Source organism: Rousettus aegyptiacus, unplaced genomic scaffold (assembly GCF_014176215.1).
Source record: "Rousettus aegyptiacus isolate mRouAeg1 unplaced genomic scaffold, mRouAeg1.p scaffold_m13_p_7, whole genome shotgun sequence".
Taxonomy (NCBI): Eukaryota; Metazoa; Chordata; class Mammalia; order Chiroptera; family Pteropodidae; genus Rousettus; species Rousettus aegyptiacus.
The window spans coordinates 70,116,941-70,143,342 of NW_023416310.1; the positions used below are offsets into that span (position 1 = coordinate 70,116,941).

Here is a 26,402-nt window from a genome sequence, read left to right on the forward strand (position 1 = left end):
GCGTGTGGGAGTGGAAGGGCTGCACCGGGGCCCCGTCTCCCCAGGAAGCTGCGGTGCCCACAGCAGGGGCGTTACCTGCCGCGTCCCCATCCTGCCGAGACACAGCCCTCAGGGGAGCCCTGGACCGTGGGGGGCGAGAAGGGGCTCCCAAGGCAGGACGTCCTGGTGTCCTCCTCCAGCATAAAGGGAGCCCTGGTGCGGCTCCATCGATGCCGCAGGCTGGGGTGGGGGCTCTGGGCCCCAGGAGGGACTTCCGTACTGGCCTCAGCCACAAACCCAGCAGAGGTACTGAGGGCCTTGGCCTAGTGTCAGGGGCTCAGCTGCCACCCCGCAGAGCCGCCCTTCTTCCAAGCCCCCAGTCCCCTCTGCCCGCTAGCTCAGCCCTGCCATAAACCTGCGTGGGGCTTGGGGGTGCACCTACCGTCAGATGGCAGCACGAGATCCCCTCCTTGCAGGGGGCCCTGGCACCCCCATCGGCCCTGTCCCGGCTGAGCTAAAGCGGCCAGGGCAGGGTGCCCAGCCAGCCAGGCGGGGGTGAGGACAGCTACAGGGCCGTGCCCACCTCAGGGGAGGCTCCGGCTCACGCCTTCCCTCCGGACGCCGCCGTCCAGACACCGCCTCGTCTTTGGCTCTCATCCAAAGCAGCAACACTCGTCCTGGGTCAGGTGAACCCCGGGTGCCTTGGACCCCCCAGCAGCCCTCCTGTAGGGGGCCAGACGCCCCTGACCCTGGAAGTGCAGGCACACCCCCGTGTGGACCCAGGGAACAGCCCTGGCATTTAGAGAGACCAGAGAACACTCACAGCTGGGGAGTCTCCCAAACGGAGGGGGCGTCTCACAGGCGGTCACGCTGCCGGCTGCACACCCGGGGGGGATCTCACACGTGGTCACACCGCCGGCTGCACACCTGGGGGGGATCTCACACGTGGTCACACCGCCGGCTGCACACCTGGGGGGGGAATCTCATACACGTGGTCACACCGCCGGCTGCACACCTGGGGGGGGATCTCACACGTGGTCACACCGCCGGCTGCACACCTGGGGGGGGAATCTCATACACGCGGTCACGCTGCCGGCTGCACACCTGGGGGGGGGAATCTCATACACGCGGTCACACCGCCGGCTGCACACCTGGGGGGGGATCTCACACACACGCGGTCACACCGCCGGCTGCACACCGGGGCGTCTCACATACCGGTGGTCACCTGCGTGTGGGGGCCGCTCCCAGTCCTGATCGTTGGGTGGCGACGGTGGGCCACGCGGTCAGCACAGGCGGCCACCCTGTCCCGCTGACTGACCTCGGCCTGCCTGCCCCAGGCTGGGGAAAATGCTCACGGGGGGGCGGTGCCACGCAGGCCCCACCCGTCCGAGCCGCCGTGCGGCTCCCAAGTGCTCAGGGGCTGACAGCTGTGAGCGCCATCTGCTCGGAGCCGACACGTGCGGGGATCACCTGAGTCGTCATCACCCGAGTCGGGGGCAGGCCACGGGCTCCCGCGCGGCTGTTCCGCAGGCCGCTTCCGCGCGTGCCTGGTGCTGGCCCCGGGCGAAGCGGGCACCGGCATGCACCGCGCCCCACCTGCCCACGCACGGGTCAGCTGTGTGCCATTCACGGTTTCAAGACAAGCAGGACTCCGTCAGGGGTTCAGAGCCCCACCTCACCCTTCCTCAAGGCCCCCATGCAACACCTCCCTCCCAGACAACCTCCTGGCGTGTGGGGGGCTCCAAGCGTGTGCGGGCCAGCGCGGTCCCCACCGGCCCCTCGCTATTGGGGGCTCAATGCAGCACCCCCTTGTAGCCTTAGCCTGTAGCAGATCTGGTTTCTCCAGATACAAAGGAAGCGAGACTTGGCCAACACTGGCCCCAGGTGGCGAGCACTGCCCAGCACTGGCCGCTCCTGCTCCCCACCTGGGGCTCCGCAGCTGCTCCCACACCTGCTCCGATACCCCGGCCGCTGCCCCGCCCCGGCTCACTCAGAAAGGACCAGCGCCGCAAAGCCCAGTATAAAGGATTTATTTAAACGCAACAATGAACACAAACCTTTAAATTCCGTTTTTACAGTAAACAAAACCATATGCTTCGCCCCTTCTCATGCATGATCGCTGTGCACCAATCTACAACTCTTACTTTAATTGTGAAAAAATAAAGCGTCCCCCTTTGTAACGGCCCTGGGAACAGCTGCTGCAGCATCAGTGAGAACGGACACACCTGCTCATTCCTGGACTGCGCATTTGGAAGAAACCTACAACAGGTCGAAGGGGTCGCCACCCAGTGAAATAAATATTGCATCTCAAAGGTGAGAAGCCCTGCGCTTCCCTTCGCAGGAGGCCGCTGCGGCGGCCCTGTGCTCGGCGGCGGGCCGTGGTGCCCAGGGTTTGGCACAGAGAGGCACCGGGGTGCTCTCCAGGACACGGGGGGCCAGGCCACCACAGGGCGCCACGTGCACCGGGCGCCTGTGCCAGCCGCGCCCTCCCCAAGCAAACCAGAAACAGAGGACGGGGAACGGGTGGTGGCGCGCAGCCTGTGCTTTATTGGGGGTCAACCCGAGGCGCCCTGCGTGGCGGGCCCCGCGGCCCAGCCAGCGCGCACGCGCACGCTGCCGCAGGTCCCCGAGCGCGTCCAGGCTCGCGCACGAAGCCGCGCCCACGGGGCGGGGCCTCCAGGCGCGGGCGGCCGTGGCGGCCCGGCCGTGGCGGCGTCAGTCCAGCTCGATGGGGCTGCCGTCGTCCTGGCTGTCCTCGCCCTCCTGCTCCGAGGAGCCCATGAGGCTGCTCAGAAGGTTCCCTGGAAGCAAAGGCGCGTCAGGGCGGCTCCTCCGGGAGCCCGCGGCGGCCCCGCCCCCCGGCGCCCCACGTGGTTTCCCCGAGGACCGCCTGACAGCAGAGAGGCCTTGAGTGCGGTCGGCGGGGACACGGCTCGGCCACCCGGAGAATCCCGAAGAGGTGTCACTCAACAGCGTCGCGGACAACGGGGGCAAGCAGAGGGAGGGCCGCAGCCCGCGGCAGGTGCGCGCACGGACACGTGGCGCCCCCACGCGGCCATGTCCAAAGGGTGCTGCCACAGCTGACACTTCCCTTTCACTCATAATCCTTATCCAGAGAACAATTACGTCGGTACAAGATCTAAGTGTGAAGGTCCACACGAGGGATTAGGCGCAGAGAGACCGTCACGCAGGTGTGAAACCTCCCCTGGTCTGCAACTCGGCTCGGGCACTGGGCACACGGACCAGTCCTGACGGAAGTGAGTGGGGTGAGGAGGGAGGCCCGGAGCCCAGGCCTGGCAGGCGCGGAGGGTCACGCTACGGGGCCGAGGCGCAGTGCGAGGCGCGGGCAGCACGAGGCATGGCCACTGCAGGGCCCGAGAGAGGAGTCGAGCGGGTGACCTCGGAGATGGCACACCGTCCTGGGCACCAGGTGCCGCCGCCCACCTGGCCTGCTTGGAGCCCCGAGCTGTGCCGTCTGCGCGGAGCTTCGGCACATAGCGGCAGCGCCCTCAAGCTCTATGGACAAGTCCCGCCCGGGCCTGCCACTGTGTCTCCTGCAGCAGGCCCCGTGCATGAGGGCACGCGGGGCGGCCAGGATGCACGGCACGGCGCCCCGCGGGGGGCGCGGGCCTGCGGGGAGACGGGGGGGGGGGGGTGGCAGCAAGGCAGGCCAGGGGCGCAAGCCTGTGAACGCTCCACCCTGAAACGCGACTTGCCAACTCAAAAATAAAGCAAAATGTCAAGGGCTGTCGAACCCCACCTTTAGACACAGGGCCGTGCCGGCCTTGGCCCCAGGGGAGAGCCGTGTCCGAACCCAGCTGGGGGCAGACAGGCCAGATGCCGGGGATGTGGCCTGGCCTTGAAGGCGGGGTCAGAAACCTGGCCTGAGACGCCTCCCGAGGCTGACACGCAATGACACGCAAAGGCTGGCCAGACCCACGGCGAGCACGGAGCCCCACGGCGAGCACGGAGCCCGGGCAGTCGGCAGCCGGCCCGCGTGGCAGGCCGGGGCCTGCACCCCTGACGAGGCTGCTGCCGGCCCTCGGGCTCTTCCGCACCCTGCCGGGGACGCTGCCGAGCTCCCCGAGGCCAGCACAACACTGGCCCAGAGACTGCGCGGGAGACACCGCCGGCCGATGCCCCGGCGAACACACGCAGCCCCCCGAGGGCGCCCGCGGACCCGCCTCGGCTGCTTCGCCGGGGTCCCGCACCCCGGACGGGTGAGATGCACCCTGGGACGCAGGGCTGGTTCCCCAGCTAAGGTCGGCCACCGCGACACACCACAGGGACCCGCAACCAGCACGTGGCAGGACCCTACACTCACAAACACACTCCATAAAACAGGAACACAAGCCAACGACCTCCACGTGGTAAAGGCCACACAGGAAACGTCCTCGGCGCATACCGCGCTCACGCTGCTCCTCTGAGACCAGGAGCCAGGCCGGGCGCAGGGTCTCACCACCGCACTGGGGTCCTAGCCGGGGCCGTCAGGCAGAGAGAGAAGGCGTCTGAATTGGGAACGAAGAAATAAAATGATCTCTGCTCGTAAATAACGTGACTCTCTATATAAAAAAGCCCAAGGATTCAATTTAAAAGCTGTTAGAATAAATGAATTCACGAAAGTTGCAGGACGTAACACCAAGGTAAAAATTCCTCTGCACCTCTATACACCACGAACCACTGAAAGGGGGCTCACAGCGGCACCAAAACCGAGACACTCGGGCGGCGAGGGGCCGGGCCCCGCGTCCAGTGCCGGACACAGGCCGCTAAGACGCTGATGCCGCACAGCGACCTACGGAATCGTGTGGTCCCTTCCGAACTCCCAGTGTGCTCTGCAAAACAGAAAAATGTCTCCTACAACTTGTGTGGAATCTTGAGGGACCTCCAAATAGCCAAAAAGATCCCATAAAAGAACAAAGCTGAAGGACTCGCGCTTCCGGATTTTAAAACTCCCTACAAAGCGAAGGCCACGGACGCAGTGCGCGCCGCGTGGAACACGGAGAGCAGGCGCACGGGGCACGCGTGGCCGGGTGGCTCCTGACGCTGGAGCCAAGGACACTCCACGGGGCGAGGGCGGTGTCCTCAAGAAACGGTGCCGAGAACACTAGGCATCCGCGCGCGGGAGGCCGGACTCTCGTTTAACACCGTACATAAAACTAAAAACGGATCTAGAACTAAACACGAACTAAAACCATTAGGAAAAAACACAGAGCAAAAGCTTCGTGACCTGGGACGTGGCACTAACGTCTTGACACCAAAGGCACGAGTGACGAGGAAAATCGACGGGACGTCACGAAAGGTTTAAGTGTCTGTGCATCGGGACGCCAGCGACGGAGCACAGCGCCGCGGGGAGGGGCCGCGGGGAGGGGCCGCGGGGAGGGGCCGCGGGGCCGCAGGCAGGGAGGCTGCTCCGTGAGATGCTGCGTCCGTGGGTGCGTCACTGTGCATCTGTCCGAACCCACAGCGCGCACAGCGCGAGTGACCCCGCTGTCCCCCGTGGACGCTGGGCGACGCCGTGATCACAGCCCACGGGGGCCGTGCGTGCGGGGAAGGCGCACCCGGGACCCTCCGCCCCTTCCTCTTCATTTTGCCGTGAACCTAAAACTGCTCTAAAAAAGTAACCTCAAGAAAAAAAAAAGGCACCCCACAGGACAGAAAAAACATCTGCAAATCACGAATCTGAAAGGATCAACATCCAGAAAATGCAGAACTCCTAAAACACCCGATTCAAAAATAAGGCAGTGATCTGAGCAGATGCGCAAGTGGCCAAGGAGCAGGGGGCAGCACCCTCAACGCCACTGGTATCGAGGAACTGGGGTCGAGACCTCGGGGGGCCCCACCGTGCACTCAGCAGAGACCGCGAGCTGGCTGAGGGCGTGGAGCGGTGGGCGCCGCAGGGCCAGCACGGGGTGAGCGGCGCGGCCACTGGGGACGGCGTGCAGGGCCCGGTACTGAGACGGGGTCGCCACGCGCAGTCCCGCCGGCCCCAGGAGCCCGCTGCCGGGGCTGTGCCCAGGAGGGGCGAGTGCAGGGTCTCCGAGAGCCGTGTGATGCCCACACTCCCAGCAGCACGGCCCTCAGGGGCCAGGACACGGGTGGCGGGGGGACAACCTGCGCCCATCGGCGGGTGGCTGCCCGGCCGCACGCAGCCATCCACGTGAGTCACCCAGCCGTGAGAGAGAAACCCACACCAGGAGCGGCGTGGATCGACCCTGAGGACGGTGCCGCGTGAAAACGGCCAGGCACGAAGGGGGGTGGCCCGTGTCATTCCCGACACGCGAGGCCCCTGAGGAGGCAGTGTCGCAGAGACAGCGGGAGGCAGGGTGCCCGGGGCCGGGGCCGGGGTCCCTTTGGGAAGACGGGATGATCGTGGCAGCTGCACAGAGTGCACTTCAGGCCCCTGAACTGGACGCTCGGAAATGGCTCCGGCAGCAAGCGTCATGCCACGTGCATGTGACCAGGACGACAGGAGCGAGGGCGGCGAGCTGGCCGCGTGCTGGGAGGGGCCCTGGGCGGGGGCCGCGGGTGCAGCAGGGCCCAGGAGCGGGGCTGGTGGGGGGGGCCTGGGGGTGCACGCGGCCCTTACCGAGCAAGCCCCCGTACGCCGACGTCTGCTTGGGCGTCACGCCGAAGAACAGCTGGCCGATCCTGTCGAGGTACTGGGGCGGGGGGCGGGGCGCTCAGCGCGGGCCGCAGGACGCCTCCCCCGCCCCCCGCCCCCCGCGCCGCTCACCTCGTTGTACATGGGGTCGCGCCGCAGGGACGGCTGGTACTGCTCGCACAGCACCGTGAACACCGTCAGCTTGCCCCTGAAACGGAGACGGGAGGGGACGCCGCTCACCTCCGCTCGGCCCGCGCCCCGCGCCCGCGCCCGCGGCGAGCCCCCGCACACTCACCCGTCCACGGCCAGCAGCAGGAACCAGAGGAAGTTGAGCAGCGGCTGCACGAAGGGCGGCCCGCCCTCGATGGACGGGTGCTTCCGCGTGTACGTGGAGAACACCACCGACGCACTGCGCTTGTTCTTCAAGCAGAGGAACCTGCGGGGGGGGGGGGGTGGGGGGGCACAGGGAGCCCGCTGTCAGCGGCCGCACGCGCCACGGCCGGAGGACACGCAGTCGGCCTGGGCGGGTGACGCATCCGAGGCCCAGGTGGGTGCACAGCGGGGTGGCCCTGGATCACGCGGCCCGCCTGGTCCCCGCCCCGAGGCCACCGCGCTGCTGGACTTGGCCAACGTGTGCGCCTCGTTCAGGCCACTCTCATGCAGAGGGACCCATGACGAGGACATCAGGCAAGCTCGGTCCAGAGAAAAGGCCACAGAGCCAGGGGCAGCGGGCGCTGGACGCTGAGACACGTCCGGCTCGGGGGTGCGGGGGGTCTGCGGGTGTCCGGGACCCACCCCGTCAGTGCGGACGCGCCCTGCCCCGCGCCACGCGGCTGCCTCCATTAGGAAGGGCAAAGGCCGGAGCTCGGGGACGGCAGGGGCGTAGGGGCCCGGGCCTTCCCCCCGCTCACGTCTCCACGCTTTCGAGAGGAGGAGGAGGTCTGACTGGGACAGAAGCCAGTGGGGGCGGAGCTGCTGCCAGTGCCACACGGCGAGACGTTCCAGGCAGGGAACATCTGGAAAGGCCGCACGGCCCGGGAAGCTGCCTGCGAAAGCACGTCCCTCCGCCAGGACGCTGCTTGAGACCCCCAACCCCGCTGGACAGAACTGCTGCCTGACACTGGAAAACCCCCCACGCGAGCGTGGTGATGGGGCGGGAATAACGGCAGCGCAGAACGCTGCCCTCGTGAAGGCCAGCTGGCATGTCGCGATGTCCCCGAGCCGCAGTGGCCATGAGCACAGGGCCACAGAGGGCCGGTGGCGCGTGGGCTGCGCGCGCACGTCTTGGCCGGGCGACCATGGGTACCTACTGGAGGACGGCCTGGGCCACGAACATGTCCACCTCGCTGCGGAAGCCCCGGGAGGTGGAGTACTCCACCAGCATGTTGGCGCAGCCTTCGCCGTCTGCTGAGTGCAGGAAGTGGTACCGGGACTCACAGTAGTTCTGCTCTGCGAGGGGAGACAGGCCGTGAGCCCCGCGGCCCCGCACACGCGGAACGCAAGGGCGCCGCCTAACCCAGCTAGCCAGCCGCCCGGTGTCCCCACAGCCACAGGGGCCTCAGGTGCAAGCGCCGCCCCCCCCCCCACAAGCACTGCGACCCTCAGGCGGCCCCTCCCATGGGCCATGCCGTTTGCCAAGAGCCCTGAGACCCCGCCACGCTGGGGGCTCCTCCCGCCTTCCTGCACGTGCTGGGCCTTCCTCTTCGCCTGTCCAGTCTGTCTGCCCCACAAGGAGGGAACCCTGGGGACCCGGCACGGAGCAGGCACTGGAGAGAAGCCTCCTGGACGAAGGGACAGGGACAAAGCCCCTGGGAGCGCCGATGGGGCCCGTGCGCCCCCAGGGCGGCAGCGAGCAACATGCCTATCACTGCCACGCTGGGCAGAAGAACCCCGGCTATCTGTCCTCGGGAGAGGCCAGACCGTCCCCAAAGTGGGGCCACCGGGAGCCAGTCAGGGACCAGTCCCGTGTCTTGGCAAGTGACTCATGTGCCTGAGGGTCTCGGTGGCCCGTTCTCGGCCCACCCTCGGCGACGCCTGTGACCCACGCAGCAGGTTGTGGCCCACAGAGCCTGACGTGGAGCTGCTCGGCCAGCCTTGCGGTCGGGGGTCTGGTGATGACGCCGGGCTCCACGGGCCGCGTTCGCGGAACTGACCAGGCACCCACTTCCGCTCGCCACCCCGCTTCCCCTCCACGCTGCGCACCGTGCCCCGATGGCCGTGCCCTAGAGCGACTTGACTCCGCTCTGGACCCCCGCCCCACTGGTGGGGGGCGGGGGTCCAGAGCCCTGGCTCCTCCTGGGCCACCCCCAGAGCACACGGGGTCACGCCTCACACGCGCACCCGTCCCTGCTGCCGCCCCGCCCCGGCCCTGGCCCGCCGGCTGCCGCCTGGAGAACGCCGCCACGGACGCAGACCAGCAATTCTGTGGCTCCCTTCGCTCCTCTGACCCCCGACGACCTTCTGGTTTTAGAGCGCCCACTTGAGAAGATCAGCTGAGGACCCCGGCAGAGTGGCTCTGGGCCTTCACGCCCGCCTGGAGGCCGCCCCGGGGAGCATGCCCCAGCCCCGGTCAGGCCCTGCCCCTCTGCACATGGCCCTCAGCACAGCCCTGTTGCTGCAGGAGGTGGCCACTGACCAGGACTGCCCGCGTCGGCCTGGGCCTCGGGCAGCACGGGGAAGGTTGTCTGCCATGGGCTCTCGAACCGTCACTGCTAAACCATGGGCTCTGTGGCTCCTGCGCCACAGAGGCCTCTGAGTGACCCTGGGGACCACGCGGGTCGGGCCCACTCCCCGCCTGCCGTCACCCACGGACCCACCAACACGGGCCGGGCAGAGCAGGTGCCCTGTGAACGCTGGCTGGCAGCACAGGCCCGACGTGGGTGGGCGTGGTGCTCCCCACCGCCCCGCAGGTGGCCCCACTCCTCCACGGGACGAGGCAGACATCATGGGCGGAACCCTAGGGACACCCCACTCCTCCGCGCCCCCCGGCAGATGGGACATGGCTCCGGATGGCTTCCTCGGAGGTGCCTCCTGGGCGTCTGCGGTGAACGAGCCCAGTAGGCCGTTGGCGGGGACACACAGAGGAGGAACAGGAAGGGAGCTACGACCGGGCAGGGGTCACGAGACGCCATCTGTGGCACAGTGGCACGAGGCTGAGTTCTTAGGGGTGAGGGGGACCGGCCGCAAGCACTAGGAAAGGGCCGAGTTGGGAGGGGGAGGAGCCCGCGGGGCTCGCTGGCCACTGCTGTCCCTCCGTCGTGTCCTTCCTCCGGGCCACGTTCCAAAGGGACTTTCCTTAGCTGCCCAGCCTCTGACCTCCCCTGGGTCTGACCCGGCGTCCTCGCTGACATGCCTCTGGAATGGGGGCGGAGCCAGCACCCGGAGGGACGGCAGGCTGACTCCCCAGGGTCCTGCCGCAGCAGGTGGGGACATGGCCCATGAAGCACCACTGGCCCCGAGGGAAGGGGTGGGGCCAGGCGGGCAGTGGCCACTCGAGGCTGGGTGATGCCAAGCCCCCGGCCGGAGCCCAGAGCCACACTGTGCCCCACACGACTTCACCACGGGGCAGAGCATGGCGCCATCAGAGTCGGGGGAGGGGGGGCGTCCCAAGGAGGAGGCCTGGAGGCGGGACGGTGTGTGCTCCAGGACGAGTGACAATCCGTGGACAAGAAAGGGACGGGCCAGGCCCACCGCAGCCACCCTGGCCTCCCAGCGCTGCGCCTTCGAGCCAGGTGCCTCGCCAGCAGGGCACAGGTGTCCGTGGTACCCAGACCGAGCAACCCCTCCTCGCTGGCAGAGGCTGAGGAGCTCTCCTGGGGACAGCGGACGGGGGCACACTGGGGACGTGTGGTCTAGAGCCCCCCGAGGCCCCCAACAGCAGGCTTACCTTTCCACAGGGTGAGGGCCAGCAGCTGGTGCAGCCGGGGGTGGCCCAGCTTCCCTGAGCCACCGCTGGACCACTTCAGGGCTCTGGAGACGAAGGCCACACGCTCCGGGGAACTGGGGTCCATCAGGCTGAACAGTTTAGCCAGATTTTCTGAAACGGCACAGCAGACCCTTACCCGCAGGGCAGGCAGCCTGCAGCTCTCTGTGCGAAGGCAGGCAGACGAGCGACCGGCCGTGTGTCCCGTGGCCTCCCACGGCGCCAGTGCCACCCAGGGCTGCCCCGTGGACCTGGCGCAGAGCCAGCAGCCGTGCGTCCCTCCACCGCACGCAGGGCCCCACGCAGGGCTGCCCGCACCTGGGTCTCTGGGATGGCCCAGCATGGGTTCCCAGGCCCGTGTGCTACATGAAAGACCGGCCTTGAAACTGTCCCATAGGTAAAGGGACCCTGTGTGCCTCAGAAAGCCTCACCCAACAGCTCGTCGGCCACCTCCACCTCCGCCTTCTCCAGTGACTCCAAGACCAGCATGGACAAGTCTGCAGCACTGTTTTGCTACAAAGCGTGGAAACAGACCAGAGCCGCAGGGTCAGAGACACAGCTCTGTGTTCGGAGTGACCGTGCAGCTGCGTGGTGTACACTCGTGACAGAACGACCCTGAGAGACCAAGTCACTCAGCAGTGCTGCTGGGGTAAGGGACCCCGGCCTGGGCGCGGCCGGCGGGTGCCGGAGCCGGTGCCTGGACCCTGGGGTTCGAGGACGCTTGCCCAGCCGTGGGAAGCGGGGCCAGGGCCAAAGACCGTTCAAGGTTGCGCTTAGGCCTCTCCCTGGGTGTCCCTGTTCCGGCCCACAGGCCTCGAGCTGAGACACCTGGGGACGCCCGCAGCTTACCTGGCCGTGGCTGAAGAAGAGCAGCGCCCCCGAGCACATGAGCTCCCGGGCCTCCGCGTGCCTGCTCTGCGACGTGTACCTGCGCGGGGCGGGGAGCCAGTGAGGCCAGCTGCCCGCCCCCAGAGAGCCCGCCCCCCAGAGAGCAGCCCGCGGCCCGCACTGCTGCGCACGCGCGCCTCCCACGAGGCTGGACAGCAGTGGGCGGTTCCCGGTCCGCGGCGTCGGGGCTCCGCGGGTACCACGTGTGCGCACGCGCACACACCGCCTCCCGCTCCCGTCCTGCACGCTCCCTGGCGCCACGGTGTTTGCTCTGAACAAGCTCGTGGGGACACACAGGGCTGCAGGTGGTTACCCTGAGTGACAACCACACCGCCCGCCTCGGCTAGACCCCGCAGAGGCCGTGACAGACGACTTCTCAGAACACCAGCCGGAGGAAACGGGCCCCTGCAAGGCTAGCCGACCCTGGGGATGACACAGCCCGTGGCTCCCCCCAGAGCACCGGTGCCTGGGTGGGGGAGGGGAACGGGACAGCGCCCAGGGCTTCCCCCTCCCCGCCCCCCTGTCCTTCCCCAGTGACCCCCGACGGCCTGCGGCAGGCGGAGAAAAGCTGAAAAACTACAGAACGGTGAAAGGCAACTGTGCCTAGTGAACTTGCACGGTTCTTTTCGGGCAGGGAGGGCACGTGGGTCCTGGGTGACCGAGCAGGGAGGAGCTGCCCTCCAAGGCCTCAGGGGGCAGAGCGCAGACGGAGCGGGCGGCCTGCAGCCTGAGGCACAGGCAGGGGCGCGCTGTCACCCACACGGCGGGGCGCCTGTGCGGCGCCTCCTTTATTCTGTCCTTATTTGAAAAGAGCGCCACGTGGAGTGAGACGCCCCTTTGCGTCTCCTTGTAACTCCACAACTAGTCACTCACCCCTAACCCTGCAAAAGTTCCCTGCTCAACACGCCGGGGCGCGGGAGAGACCCACGCGGGGCGCGAGGCCCAGGCGGCCCGCCACAGTAGGGCACCCAGGCGGCAACCCCCCTCCCACCGCGGCCCGGAGCCGCACGTGCGCAGGTAAAACGAAAACTGGGCCAGAGCGCCATCTGCTGGAAAACGACGGAAGGACCTCCAGTGACCCCCGCGGAACTGCTCCGATTGAACTCAACCTGGGGAAGGTGCCGGCGGCTTCCGACCGGCCGCAGCGGCTGAGCAGGACCCGCCCAGCACCACGCGCGCCCAGGCAGATCGGCAGCAGAAGGGGAACGGCCGGCTCCAGAAACCCAGAAACCCAGCGCGGAGTCAGGGGCGCTGTGCTCTGGGTGGCGGAATTCCCGGCGGCAGTCACGACCAAGTCAGGGGGCCACGAGGAGGCGCAGGAATAAGCTCCATGAGCAGGAGGACTGCAGCAGAGGCCACAACGCCACGAGAGGGGCCGACGGACCTGGGTGGGGACAGGAAAGCACGGGAAACGCGGCGGGCGGCGGGCAGCAGGCAGAGGTCTGGGGGTGCCGCGCGGTGATGGGGACTGGGCCCGCAGGGCCACCCGCCTCCACTGGCAAGGGCGTCAGGGGACAACGGGGATCCCCAAAGAGACGGAGAAGGGGGCAGCGCCCACGCAGAGAAACAGTCGCCCGGACCGTCCCAAGCCTGGGCACAGGACTGGACATCAGGATCCGAAACGCACACAGACTTCCTAGTTATCTCAACGCAAAAAGGCCGTCTCAAGACGTCACCCTGAAACTCCCAGGAGCCGGTGACGGAGCTCTGGGGTGGGGGGGGCACACCCCCCAGCCCAGCGGGCTGTCATCGGCCTCCTCAGCAGACACTCTCCAGCTGAGAAGACGATGTCCCGCAAAGCTGCCCTTCGGCCGTGGGGAAGGCAGGCTGTCCCAGACGGACGGGAGCGGAGGGGGTGGCCGCGGGGCCCGCGTCGCAAGGAACGCCGAAAGGGGCTCGTCTCCCGACGACAGAAAGACAGAGGTACACGGCGCTTTAAGGTGACAGACAGAAGCAGAGGATTACGGCTTTTTCAGAGTAGGGTGTTAAACAATTACAGCATGAAAATTTTAAGGCAAAAAACAACAAAAAATAACTACATCCGCCTCGTTTAGTGACGAGCACACGGCGTGGGGGAGGCGCCGGCGGAGAAGGGCTGCGCCGTCTGTGAAACACGCAACGCAAACCTCGGCGCGACCACAAAGCAAACGCCCAGAGCCGGGCCCGAGCACGAGAGGAAACGGAGGACAACGCCACAGAGAGCCTGCACCCCAAAGCAGCAGGCAAAACACGGGGGGAAGAAATCCTGGGGACACAGCGTGCCCGGAAAGCGGACGGCGCGGTGGCCGGGCTCAGCCCTCGCGGACCGGCAACCTCCCCCAGTGCGCGCGGACGGCCTCGCCTGCCCGGAGGCACGGAAGGTTCTGCACGGGCCAGGAGCCGGCGCCCGGCCGGCGGCTGCCGCTGGGAGACCCGCCTCAGCTCCGAAGGCGAGCAGACTCGAGCCGAGGACGTCCGGGGGAAGCCGCACTCACTCCCGCTGAGACCGACGAAAAGGGTAACGAGAGGCGGAGATTTTACGACGGGAAGAGGACACTCCCTCGGGAACATCTGACGAGCCGCGTAGGAGCCGCATAGGAGCACGAGAGTCGTCAGGCCCCCGTGAGCCGCCCCAGAGGCAGACAGCGCAAGGCGGCGACAGCAGCGGACTCTGCGCCCCGAGGACGCCGCGGAGAAGCAGAGCCAGGGGCGGCGCGCTCCCCGGAACAAACCCCCGCACGCGCGGGCACCTGGCGCGTGAGAGGCGCCACGCACACCCAGCGAGGGAAGGCGGCTCTTCACCAAAGGGCGCTGGGCGAACGGACAGACACACGCGAGGGGGTGGTCTGGGCTGCCGCGCGACACCGCGCACCAACCTGAACTCAAAACGGACCGCAGGCTTGAACGCAGACCGGAACGAGGAACACCGGAGGAAACGCGGGGCCGGGCTCCGGCCTCAGTGGCGTTTTTGAGAATTTGACGCCAGCGGCAAAGGGAACAAAAACGAACAAGTGAGGCCACACCCGACTGAAAGGCTCCTGCCCGGCCAAGGAACCTGTCATGGGCAGAAGGACGAGCAGCCACCAAAGCGGGGAAGAGACCTGCAGGTGACATTTCTCAAAGGAGTCCGCGTCCGAGAAATACAAAGAATTCGTGCTCAACACCGCCGATTGTCAGGGGGGTGTCAATCACAGCGAGCTGCTCCCCCACCTGTCGGAACGGCCGTCATCCACACAACAGCAGCGCCGGCGAGGAGGCGAGGGAAGGAGCCCCCGTGCTCCGCCGGAGGGGGCGTGCGCTGGCGCAGCGCGGGGAACAGCACGGAGGTGCCTCGCGAAACCAAAGCAAAGCTGCCACACGACCCCGCAGTCGCTCTCCTGAAGTATGACGCGGCTCCGTGGGAAACAGGAAAACCCTAACTCAAAAAGACGCACACACCCCGATGCTGACCGCGGCGTTGTTTACAACAGCCGAGACACTGGAAAAGACCAGTGTCCGTCGAGGAGGTGGTACACGCGTGTGGCGGAACATGCCTGGCTAGGCGACACCCCACAAAGACGCACAGGCGGGGCTCGGTCGCCCCCAGACACAACCTGAAGCGGGAGGCACAGCCACCCGAGCCCCGGCCGTTCCCTCAGGAGACGGCCATCGCAGCCGCGGGGTGCAGAGCACGCGCGTTTTAAGGTTTTCCTTTAAGATATTTCTCCACTTAAGAGGCAAATGAGGCTCTGGCCACAAGGGCCACATGGACCCCCGGCCCGGGTCTTGGAAAGGGCCCAGCAGGAAGGTGAACGCAGCACCGGCCCAGGAGGCCCCTCCAGCTGATGGTGGCGGCACGGGGCCACCCTGCAGAGGGTTACTGAAGCGAACAGTGGGCGGGCTACCAGACTGCCAGTAACGGATGCCTCCTCCTCCTGGCGAAGAAAGGTCCGACCACACGAGGCGGCCGCCCGCCGCCGCCAGCACCATCGACCGGGCAGAGCTAGACCCCGACATGATGCTCCGCCTCCGGCCGGCCCAGCGCACCAGCGACTCCTGCCCACGCCTGCGGGACGCCGCCCGCCACTGCGGTCAGCCACTGTGCCCAACTGCTCTCCTGCCCCGTACGCTGCCGTGGGCCACGATGGAAGTGAAGTGGAACAGACTGGCGGCGGGTGGACACACGAACCGAGCTCCGTCCGCACGACGGAACGCCGCTCCGCGACGAAAACGAACTGCCACACGCGAGGACGGACCTCGACGTGACTACGCTGAGCGAATTCAAAATGTCACACTGAAAAAAGAGGCGACGCCCTGAGTCCGCGTACACAGCACTCCGGGAAATGCAAACCGAGCCACCCTGCCAGACCGGAGGCTGCCTAGGGGTGAGGGGCGGGACCCGGTACCCACGAGGATGAGCGCACGCTGGGGGTGCTGGATGCCGATTCTCAGCGTCTTAATTGGCGACAGTTTCCTGGGTGTATACAAATGTCAAAATGCATCAAACCGTACGTACACTTTATGTAAATACGTGAAATATATGTATGCATTTATTAGTGAAATGACATTAAAAAATTAGCATGATTTGGTGACTGTGACTTCTCCAGGAGCCGCACACGCACGGCGGGTTCTAAACCAGGACTGGACTCACGCGTCTCCACGTGGACTGTACCCTGGAGGTCAGGGACAAAGCCAGGCTATCTTAGTTAGGCCTCCGGGATGGCCACATGGCCAGTGCCCACTCGGTCCCCTGCGTTCCCCAGCGAGGCCAATGGCACATCACTGACTTGTCACCATTCCTGAAGAGGTACAGGAATGCCCCAAGCGACCCATGAGGAAGCGGGGCTCAGAGAGGCTCTGCAGGGTGTCCTCGGCCGGGTCACGCTCAGGCTCAGCCACAGCCACCCTCCTCACAGCGACTCCTGCAGAACCGGCTCAGAACGAGGAACGTCGTGTCTGGGGAGATCCAGTTTTGCTGAGTAACCACTGGAGCAAATACTTCTCTGCAAAGCCCAGGAATAGCAAGCACCAGGCAAAATCCTGAGCACCAAAAAGGCTCCCCATCACCTAGACTTCGGATTGGCTGAGCTGCCAGGCGGACACAATATGGTTCAATGCCCCCTACATCTTTGGCTAGTTCCTTGAAGAGCAGTCAGCTCGGTCCCACCTGGTCCTCTGGGCCACCACCAAGCCCAAGCGCCGTGGGGGGCATGTACGAGTCACAATGTTTAAGCTGAACATAAACTGGTAAGCTCAAGCCAAAGCAGAAAGCACCCCAGAATGCCCGAGAGTGATTCAACTTGCTATTTCAAGAAAACTTCAAGTCTCTGCCCAAACGGTGTCAAGGCCAGACCCCGCCGCCCTCAAACGTAGAAGTCTGCTGCTCTCCGGCCTGTGGACAGAAAAGGCACACACAGAGCGAATCAAACCCGCTATCTTTAAAGCGCCAACGGCCCCACTGTCTTCCGCCTCGAACCCTAAGGGCCCTGGACCCTGTGCGGTTCGCAGGGACGCCCTACACACACGCAGCGCGTTAGACATTACGGCAGATGGGAGCAGAACAGTGACACGCGGCAGCCCGGGGGGAAATGATCAATTAAGGCAGGCCACGCGGCACTCGAAAACGTCTGCGGCCGCCCTAGTGAAACGAGGCGCATCTGACTGAACCCAGGGTGCGCCAGTGTCACTCGACACGCGGCCGGCGCCCGTGCGAACCTGCAGTGTCCGAAGCCGCGCTCACGCCCGCGGCGCGGCCCGGCCCGGCCCACCCGCCACGGAGCAGCTCGGCGCCGCGCGGCCGGCTTGGGAAACAGCTGCGTCGGGACAGCACTGCGCGGGCGAGCAAGGGCGACAAGGCGGCGACAGCACAGGCTTAAACCCTTACGGCTCCGTGCCCAGGGGGAGGAAAACCGTGAGACGCCGCGTGCGGGTTTCAACCGAACGGCCCTCGGGGGTCCGGCCACCGGGTGCTCGGCGGTGGGCCGGGCAGGGGGAGGGGACGCCGGACGGGGCGAGGGACAGGAGGCGGCCGGGACGGCCGGGTGGTGGCGGGCTGGGCACGCGGAGGCCGGGGAGCGGGAAGCCGAGGTCCGGCCGGGGTCAGGGCGGCCGCCGGAGCCCTCCGCCCGGCCGCGCCACGGCCGCCCGCCCCGGCCGCCCAGGCGAAAGGCAGCGGCGCGGGCCAACGGGGACGCGGGGCGGCGCGGCGCGGCCAATGGGAAGCGGCCGGGGCGGGGCGGCGGGCCCGGCGGCCGGGCGGAGGGCCCGGCAGGCGGCGGCGGGGCGCAGCGGTACCTGAAGAAGAGGGTCCGGTACATCTGGTGCGCCTCGTAGTAGTCGCCCTTCTCCACGCTGGCGCGCAGCTTGCCCTCCACGCGCTGGACGCCGCCGCGGTTGCGGGCGCCGTTCCGGGCGCTCTCCTGCTCGGCCATCGCCGCCGCCGCCATCGGGCCGGCGCTCCGCGCAGGGCTGACGCTGTCGCAGGCGCGGTCGGCAGCGCCTCTCGGCTTCCGTCCCGGCGGCCGCCCGACGTCCTCTACGGTGGCCCGCGAGGATTCGCGCGCGGCTGGGAAGGGCGCGCCGGCGCCGGCCACGTGACGGCGGGGGCGGGCTGCGGAGGGGGCCACGTGACCAAGGGAGGGTGGGCGGCTGCCGGCCACATGACCGCGGGCGGACCGTGGAGCCTGCGAGGCCACGTGACCGCGGCGGCGCGCTGACGCCACAATGGCGGCGCGCATGAGGGCTGGGCGCTGCCCGCGGCTCCGGCCGGGGTCTCTGCTGTCCAGGGCGCGTCCGGGAGGGAGGGCGGCCCTGGTGTCACAGCTGCCAGCCCCGCGATCGTGGACATGTTTAAGAGTTTAAAAACAAAAAGGGTGTTGTAACCATTTCCGTGGCCTCTAGCAAAGTCTAAAGGCCTCACGGTGTCTGCGGGCGGCCGCTAGGTGACTACAGAACCAGGTCCTCACCGCCCCCTTGGGGAACGGGCTCCGCTTCCTTCGGGGAGAGCTTTGAGCCCAAGTAGGTGCGAGGGGCCCGTCGATTTCCAATGGCAGTGGACTCTGATTTACAGTTACTGATGATAGCTAGCATTGTGTGTGCAGTTTGTATAGGAAAAAAACGGAAACAAATGTCCATAAACCGGTGACTGGTAAACTCACGGGGTGCATCCATGCCCATGAGACCTCGGCTGTGGAAAGTTCCATACTGATAGATCTTCAGGATAGTTTAATAATTGGAAAAAATATTTCCACTCCAACTCCCAAGTCATTTTAGATAGGAAATGTCAATTTATATTATGAAACCTGTGTACGTTGTATCCAACTTAACTGCATAGGCATTAGTTCCGATTGTGAGAGTGAAAAAAATGCTTATGTAGTTTTTGTATATTTGAAGATTGTTGTGCAATATACATAAAACTTCAGAAAACCAGTCAGCACCATTTTATCTTTTTCTGAAAAACACAGCTGCAAAAGTGCTGTGCCATCATTTGGGCGAAAAGTGTACGTGTTACATTTTTGCCCGGCGGGCACACCTGTTGCCAGAATAAAAATGGCATTAACAATGGATGGCCCTGAAAACCAACGGCTGGGCAGGGAGGTGGGAGGGAGACTTCGCAGCTCCTGCTCTCTCCAGCGACCTTGGCGCCTCCAAGGTCTGCAGTCTGCCCAGTCCGGCTTTGACTCAGCAACACTTCTGTCAGCGGCCTCCGGTGTTGCCTGGACAGACAGAGCCCTGCTCCAGCCACTTGTCTCGGCTCTGGTCTGCCTCTCCCTGCTGACTGCTGCTGCCCTCACTTCCGCTCTGGAGAGGCCTTGTTCTGCTCACGTGGGCTGCGGCTCCGGCCTCCCACACAGCAGGTGGCCACAGCACGTGTGCTGGGCTCCAAAGCGAGCTCGTGGCAGCATGCGTGCGTGGTGACAGGAGGCCGTGGCGGGGTGTTCCTCTGAGGAGGGCCACCTCCTCTTGGCCTGATTTTCTCCTTGTCAAACACGTTCCCTGCACTTCAGCCTGCTGTCCAAGCGGGCCTCCCTACAGAAGAGGCGCCCTGGGAAAGGCACGGGCCTCGGGTCAGCTCTGAGCAGGGGTGACCATTAGATGCCAGGCCTGTCGTCTCCCCCACAGCCCCACAGCAGAGACAAGGCAAATTGAGAAAAGAAATATACTGTTTATTAACCATTTGAAATTTCACATGCACTTTTAAAAATTAAAACTCTTTATTTAAACATTTCAATAGCATCTTATCAATTTGGTGGCAGCAAAAGAAAGACTACCAAAGACAAATATTTTGAAAAGCATTTACAAAAATACATTGCACAAAGTCCTATCTTGCATCTTTAAAAATAAATTAATATTCAAAATATTTCCACCCCAACTCCCCAATTGTTTTATATAGGAAATTTTGATTTATATATTTATCCCGTAATATATGAAACATCTGTGTACATTGTATCCAACTTAACTGCATAGGCATTAGTTCTGATTGTAAGTGAAAAAATGCTATTTTATGTTATGTAGTTTTTGTATATATGAGGACTGTTGTGCAATATACATAAAACTCTTCAGAAAACCAGTCAGCACCATCATTTTATCTTTTTCTGAAAAATACAGCATTTATGGTACACCAAGGAACTGTCTTAACCCAATAAAACTTAAATAATTTTAAGATAAAACATCTGTAACACTTTTTAAGTGCCTTGTGGACATCTCATTTATAAAGTCTGCTCAGTAAAATAGTCTCAATATTAAATATTAATTATAACCAAAATGAGCCTCGCGGGACTTAAGTGAGAACAGCTGACGGTCGTCACGCGCGGCAAATCCCCGCCAGAGCCGGGAGAAAGTGCCGCGGTAAGGAAAGTTACAGCACGAGACCTAGCGGCTCTATGAATCTGCCGCACTGGACGGTCCCCTTTGATCAGCATCAGTGGAATCAAAACATAAGCCTCTGGGAGAGCCGGAGCAGGTTAGTGTTTGCTTTTCAGCCAAATTCAAAAGAAAACCTAGAAACACCCAACCATTGGATTCCTCGGTTCCCACTCGAGCTGGGAAGTGGACACCCAGGGCGATCCCGACGGGATGAGCCTGGTGGACCTGAGAGCTCTGTCCCCGGGTCTGGATCCGGACTGTCCCCCTTCAAGTCAGACCCACTGCAACCCGCAACGAAACGAAACCAAACTCCCCCGTGGTCCCGCGTGGAAAGCAGCATGCCGAGCCCTGACCTTGCAAATCTTGCTCAGAAGTAGAGCAAACTGAGCAGAACAACGCGTTTTAGGCATTTCCCCACCTGGCAACTTAAAACAACTACGGGTACTGAATAAAGGAAAACCCCCGCCCTAAGGAAAGGAGTTCATAACTCTGAAATTTGGTGACATTGTTTCTCCCTGAAAGAAACGTATGCTGGACTGAAAAGGTAGGCCACCCCCTCCCCCCTGCCCCCTGCAAAGTCCTTTAAAGGGCCAGTGAAAGTTTCAAGAACACTTTGAACCTTTCAACTTCATTTGCTTTGCTCCTGATGTCAAGGAAAGACAGGTATAAAGAGCTTTACGTTTAAAAACAAATCCCCAAAACGAAGTTAAGTGTCTTTGTGAACCATACATTCAAATGCAATTCTGAGGTCACCGCTGCTGTGGCCCCCGTAAACCCGAGCACTCAACATGCAGTGTTTCCCGCGGACACGGCGGCCGCCGGACGCACAGCGCCGCCGCTTCAGCCCCAGGCCCGCCGCTGGCGGTCAGCAACGTTTATTTAACAGACGACGTCACGCTGTGCGTCCCACGCCTCGTTCGGGGAGGATCCAGTGTTTTGGGCTGTCCCGTATATACAGAATGTACAAGAGGAGCGAGGGGAGGCCTACTTGATGGGCTCCCCGTGGACTCTGAACCGGTAGAGACACGTGTACTCGGGGTGGCCCCAGTTGGACAGAACTCGAAGCTCCACGATTTGGAAAGCTCGTTCGGGTCTTTTCTGAAATCAAAGGGGAGAAATAAAAGTCACACTTGTTTTCACACGAACACCCCTAAGCCCAGTCACTCCCCCGACCGTGATACTTGACAGAAGCAGCCGAGTTGGCGACTAAGTTTTCAACACGCAGAGTCATCTGCCAAGGACACAAAGCTCAGGCAAGACCAAGAGCTCGTCACACGCCAAAGGCTAACTTTCAGTCTCAGTCACAACGCACTCAGGGAGCGAAATCGAGACTCGAGGGTTCACTGAGGACAGATGCCAGCGCTCAGCTCCGTCGCTGGCAGAGGCCGACCCTCGGGGACACGGGCCGGGGGAGGGCGCAGGCTCACCGGGGCTCGGAACACCTGGAGCGACTCCCCTTCCTGGTCGTACACGAACTGGCCCAGCAGCTCCCCTTCTTCCTCATACTCGTTTTCCAGCCCCTGAAACCGAAACCACATGGCCGGTGAGCCAGGGGACGCGGCACCGAGCTCGTCAGGACCGCACCCCTTCGCCACGAGGTGGGGGACCGCCCTGCCATCCCCACAGCGGTGCAGCCTCTGGAAGGGGGACATTTCGTTACGGGTCCAGCGAGGGAGGTTCCACTGCTCCCATCGCTGACGGGGACACTGAGGCTGCAGGAGGCCCAGCCGACAAGGCGCAGAAACATGACCGTCTGCGGGCAGGCCCCTCGCTACCTCGTGGCACACCGCCGCCCACGACGCTGCAAGGGCCCCGTGCCAGGGGAGAGGACAAGTCAGCGGGAGGCAGTGACAGGGGGCGTGGGGGCGCCACGTTCAGCAGGGACAGCCTTTCGGTTTGGGCGATAAGAAAGCTCGGTGGATGGGCGCCTGCGACGACTGCACAGCAGTGCGAACGTCCCTAATGCCCTGCACTGCACGCGTGACGTGTGAAGACGGCCGACTTTATGCTCCGTACTTTCCCGCAGTAACGGAGGACGGTGGCCTCGCCGTCCTGCGCCCTTCGCAGACTGCAGCTCTGCGGAGACCCTGCGCCCAGGGCCAGTCTCTCTGCCATGTCCCCAGCAGCACCTGCTCACCTCGAGTCTGTCACTTTTGGGTGATTCTCGCAATCGTTCCCATCTGTCATTACCGTACTGACTATGGTGACGTGTGATCAGTGACCTTTGATGTTACGAGTGTAACTGTTTTGGGGTACCATGAACTGCACCCACAGAAGAGAATGAACCTGACTGATACACGCTGTAAGTGCTCTGACTGCCCCACCGACTGGCCGGTCCCCATCTCTCTCCCTGTCCTCGGGCCTTCTCTGTTCCCTAAGACACAACATTACTGACATTAGGCCAATTATAACCTGACAGTGATGTCTACGTGGTCAAGCGAAAGGGAGAATCGAGTCCCTCTTTTAAATGGAAACGAGACGTGGCTGCGCTGCGTGGGGAAGGCACGTCGAAAGCCAGGAGACGAGAGCTTGGCCTCCTGTGACAAACGGCCAAGCCGTGACGTGAAGGAAAGTTCCTGAAGGAAATTAAAAGTGCTGCTCCAGGGGACACGTGACCGGTGGAGCGGAAGAGCCACCGCGGAGTTTTGGTGGCCTGGACGAAACCGCACGACACGCCCTCAGCCGCACCGAGACCCCAACTTTACTCTTCGACCTGCAGAGGCCGAGGGGCGCGGGGGGCGGGGGGCGGAGGCAGCATGTGCCAATAGAGACGCTGCAGCCAGCCCCCCAGACGGTCCGGCCAGATGACTGAAGCAGTGGCCGCTTTAAACAAGACTCGCGATGTGGACGAGGGCCTCGCGTTGGAACGAGAGGAAAAGCCAGCCTGATTCAGCTTCCCGGCACAGGCCGACTCCCGTCAGGGCCGAGCGCAGCCGCCGCCTCGAACGCGAAGCCAGCGCTCGCGCACCATCCCCACGATCCGGGGCCCCGACAGTGGCGCCAAAGCTGCCCTGCGGGTGCTCCGCGAACGGAGCCGGCCTGGACGGTGCCGCGTCCGTGTCAAACGTGGCTGACGGAGTATTTTAAGCTCACTTTCGAGACCTACTGCTCAGAAAAGATTCCTTTCAAAATATGTGCACTCGCCGACGAGGCCCTGGTCACCCGAGAGCTCTGACGGGGATGGACACTGAGATGGGTGTCCTTCTCGTGCCTGCGGACACAGCGTCCGCTCTGTAGCCGGGAGACCAAGGAGGAAGTTTGACTTTCAGATCTCGTTATTTAAGAAGTGCATTTCGTAAGGCAACAGCGGCCATGGACCGTGGTCCTTCTGATGGATCTGGACAAAGCGAACTGCAAACCTTCTGGAAAGGATTCCTCATTCTAGGTGCCATCAAGAACATTCGTGATTCATGGGAAGAGGTCAAAATATCAACATTAACAGGAATTTGGGAGAAGTAGATTGCAACCCTCAGGGGTGCCTGAGTGCTCCCGACTTGAGTGCAGGAGGCGACTGCAGACAGTGGGGACGGCCAGGGAGTGAGAACTGGCGGCGGAGCCTGAGGACGTGGCTGTCCTGCTGCCGTCTCATGATAAATCCTGAGCGAGGAGTTGCCTCTCACGGATGAGCAAAGAAAAGGGTTTCTAGAGATAAAACCTACCCCTGCTGAAGACGCTGTGAAGACCGCCGAAATGGCAACGAAGGACTTAGATTATGACACGAACTCGGCTGACAGGGCAGCGGCAAGGTTTGACAGGGCTGACCCCGGCTGTGACAAGCTCCACTGTGGGTACGACACTATCAAACCGCACTGTGTGCTACAGAGAAGTCGTTCGTAAAAGAGTCAGCCCACGAAGCAAATCTCACTGTCATCATAGTTTTAAAAACAGCCGCCCAGCCTTCAGCAACCACCGCCCTGAGCAGGCAGCAGATGCCATCGAGGTTCTCCGCCAGCAAGATCACGGCTCGCTGAAGACTCGGACGACGGTTAGCCTTTTTTCAGCAATGCGGTATATTCGATCGTGTCTGCGCATTGTTTTTCAGATGTAATGCTATTGCACACTTCACAGACGGCTGTACGGTGTGAACATAACTTTCACATGCACCAAGAAACCAAAACCTTCGTGTGCCTCACCGTACCATTAACGTTTGCTCCACGGCAGTGGGTACCTCGGAGGTAGGCCTACGCCAGTAGGAAACACAGGCGACCTTCTGAATGAACGTCTGTTTCATAATGGGCAATGACTTCCTAGGCAGAAAGAGCCCCGGGAAAAACCACAGGTAATGGCAGATTTAACTAAATGCAAAATTAACACTGACACTAGGCAAGACGTCTGCGACAGAACGACTAACGAGTAAAAAGCTCAAAGATTTTTAAGGAAACTAAGATCCCAAGAGATGACAAAAACAAAACCAGAATCCACAAAAAAGTCAACGTGCATGTGAAACACGTGGAAATGTAGATTTAAGTAAGATGTTTTTTACCTATGAAGCTAGAAGACTTTTTGTTTAAGGACTCGGTTAGAGAGGGAGCAGAGATAAACGCCACCGGCAGAAACGGCAGTGCCGAGTGTGGCGCAAGGAACGGGCGGCCCCAGAAACGCTCCCCCCCTCGCCACGCCCGCGAAACAGCCAATGGCCCTCCCGAGGGTCCAGCCTAAGGAAACGGCGGAAGATGTGACTGAAGATGTCGCACTTCGTTCTGAAACACGGACAACTGGGTTATTCGGTAACAGGAGAAATGGGACTTCGTGCTGCTCTTCACAAAGATGCATATAAAGAGTTAAGTGCCATAGAAAGATAAGGTAAACATTTTTTAAGGTGGGAAACAAAATTTTATACAGTGTTGACTCAACTATGTTTTTTAAAAGAAAAAAAGAGACCAAAAAATGCCACCACGTCAACGGTGCCTTGTCTGGGTGTTGGGATTCTGGGTGTCCCTTTCCAACTTCCTTGTTCTTTTCTGGAAATTCTACACCATGCAGTTGTCAGAACCTCCTTTACCCGCAAAGAGATGAGAGAGAGGAAACAGAAGTCTCCTCCTGGCCTAGCGCGACACATGTCCCAGCGGAGTCCACACGCCCTTACGAGTGGCCCTCCCTGGGAAGAGGACGAAACAGTGCCCTCCACGAGCAGCCTGCTCACTCAGAGTGCCAAGGACGGGAGACCGCCCTGGGCCCCCGGCACCCCCGGGACCCCCCGGACCGCCCACTCACGTAGACGGCGAAGTCCTTGGGGGCGCTGCTGATGTTGCCGGTGGGCGACAGCGCCTTCGGGATGTGCTCCAGGGCGAAGCCGGTCGGGTGGATCTTCATGGACAGCCGCACCACCAGGTACCCCTGGGAGCCTCGGAACGCCCAGCAGTTCCCTGGGTACATGTCAGGCTGGGGAAAAGGCGAAACACAGGAGCTTAACAGTCGAACGAGCTCTTGGCCACATAGAAAACAGAAGCTGTGAGCAAAAGGCCTGACAGCACTCGAGTAAACAACAGAACTTCCACGTGGAGAAAACACCGCCACGAGCACAGTCGGAAAGCACACTGGGGGAGGGGTCTGCGGATTCGGCCCCGAAGGGTGACCGTCCCCGGTACGCAAGCAGGTTCACACAAGGTAAGAGAACCAGAGCCTTAAAGGAAAATGGGCGAGACACACACACACTTCAAAAAACAAGCTTCAGTGGTCCCCAAACATAAGACGAGATGTCCCACCTGACAACAAGAGAAATACAAATTTAAATGACAGCGTGTTGCCATTTGTCATCTGGGACATTACACCATCTGGAAGTTTGACAAAACCAAGTGCTGACGCTGCGGGGAAACCAGACCCTCACACGCCCCTGGTCCGTACGTGACCTCCGGCAGCACGCGGCCACGGCTCACGCGCGGTCTCCTGCACGTGCCGTGCGCCCGGCCGGAGTCGGTCTGAGCCAGCACCATGGCCACGCCAGAGGACCCGCGGTGCGGGGTGGCCACGGAGCCTACGCGAGGGTGCGGCGCGGGCGGCCAGGCGTCCTACCTGGATGACGACGCGGGGCGACTGGGAGAAGTACCAGAGCGGCACGCCGAACAGGCTGACGAGCGCCGTCTTGGTCTCGTAGGTCTCGGAGCAGCGGGTGCTCAGGACGCTGCCACCTGCAAGGAGAGCGCGAGTCTGTTTCAGCGCCCGAGTTGGCGCTTCGGGACCGGCACCGGC

General features: G+C 63.0%; 3 protein-coding genes across 8 annotated transcripts in view; all 3 read right to left on the reverse strand.

Moving 5' to 3' along the window:
* Positions 1-1,993: 1,993 nt before the first annotated feature.
* GET4 (guided entry of tail-anchored proteins factor 4) lies at positions 1,994-17,882 on the reverse strand. Of its 2 annotated transcripts, none has more exons than XM_016119094.2 (9): positions 17,643-17,882; positions 11,352-11,430; positions 10,934-11,015; positions 10,467-10,616; positions 7,891-8,029; positions 6,876-7,016; positions 6,713-6,788; positions 6,566-6,638; positions 1,994-2,780 (listed from the first exon to the last, which is right to left on the reverse strand). In XM_016119094.2, exons 1-9 carry the CDS (start codon positions 17,792-17,794, stop codon positions 2,695-2,697), a joined length of 978 nt encoding a protein of 325 aa, XP_015974580.1. In that variant the 5' UTR covers positions 17,795-17,882; the 3' UTR covers positions 1,994-2,694. The 2 variants fall into 2 exon arrangements, with proteins under 2 accessions (XP_015974580.1, XP_015974582.1); XM_016119096.2 differs by lacking the exon at positions 17,643-17,882 and adding an exon at positions 16,653-16,740.
* LOC107497375 lies at positions 12,804-16,658 on the reverse strand. Its single transcript, XM_016119092.2, is given in 3 exon segments — positions 12,804-14,127; positions 14,129-14,259; positions 14,261-16,658. Coding segments are annotated over 3 exon segments (1,104 nt in total). The 5' UTR covers positions 14,432-16,658; the 3' UTR covers positions 12,804-13,325.
* Positions 17,883-19,492: 1,610 nt separating the features above from the next.
* Positions 19,493-26,402, reverse strand: part of SUN1 (Sad1 and UNC84 domain containing 1) — a 42,948-nt gene continuing 36,038 nt past the window's right edge. For all 5 annotated transcript variants that reach the window (XM_016119101.2, XM_016119104.2, XM_016119103.2 and 2 more), the window contains 4 exons: positions 26,226-26,341; positions 25,428-25,595; positions 21,641-21,733; positions 19,493-21,311 (listed from right to left, as the gene is read on the reverse strand). In XM_016119101.2, the coding sequence (XP_015974587.2) occupies positions 21,198-21,311; positions 21,641-21,733; positions 25,428-25,595; positions 26,226-26,341 (491 nt within the window). In that variant the 3' untranslated portion in view covers positions 19,493-21,197. The remainder of the gene's footprint in view (positions 21,312-21,640; positions 21,734-25,427; positions 25,596-26,225; positions 26,342-26,402) is intronic.

Excerpts from the sequence above, each read along its gene's own strand:
- GET4 (XM_016119094.2), bottom strand. The coding sequence starts at position 17,794 with ATGGCGGCGGCGGCGATGGCCGAGCAGGAGAGCGCCCGGAACGGCGCC. Across the intron at positions 11,016-11,351 it reads TCTTCTTCAGCCACGGCCAG|CAAAACAGTGCTGCAGACTT; the intron begins GTAAGCTGCGGG and ends CACGCTTTGTAG. Across the intron at positions 6,789-6,875 it reads CTGCTGCTGGCCGTGGACGG|GGGCAAGCTGACGGTGTTCA; the intron begins GTGAGTGTGCGG and ends TCTCCGTTTCAG.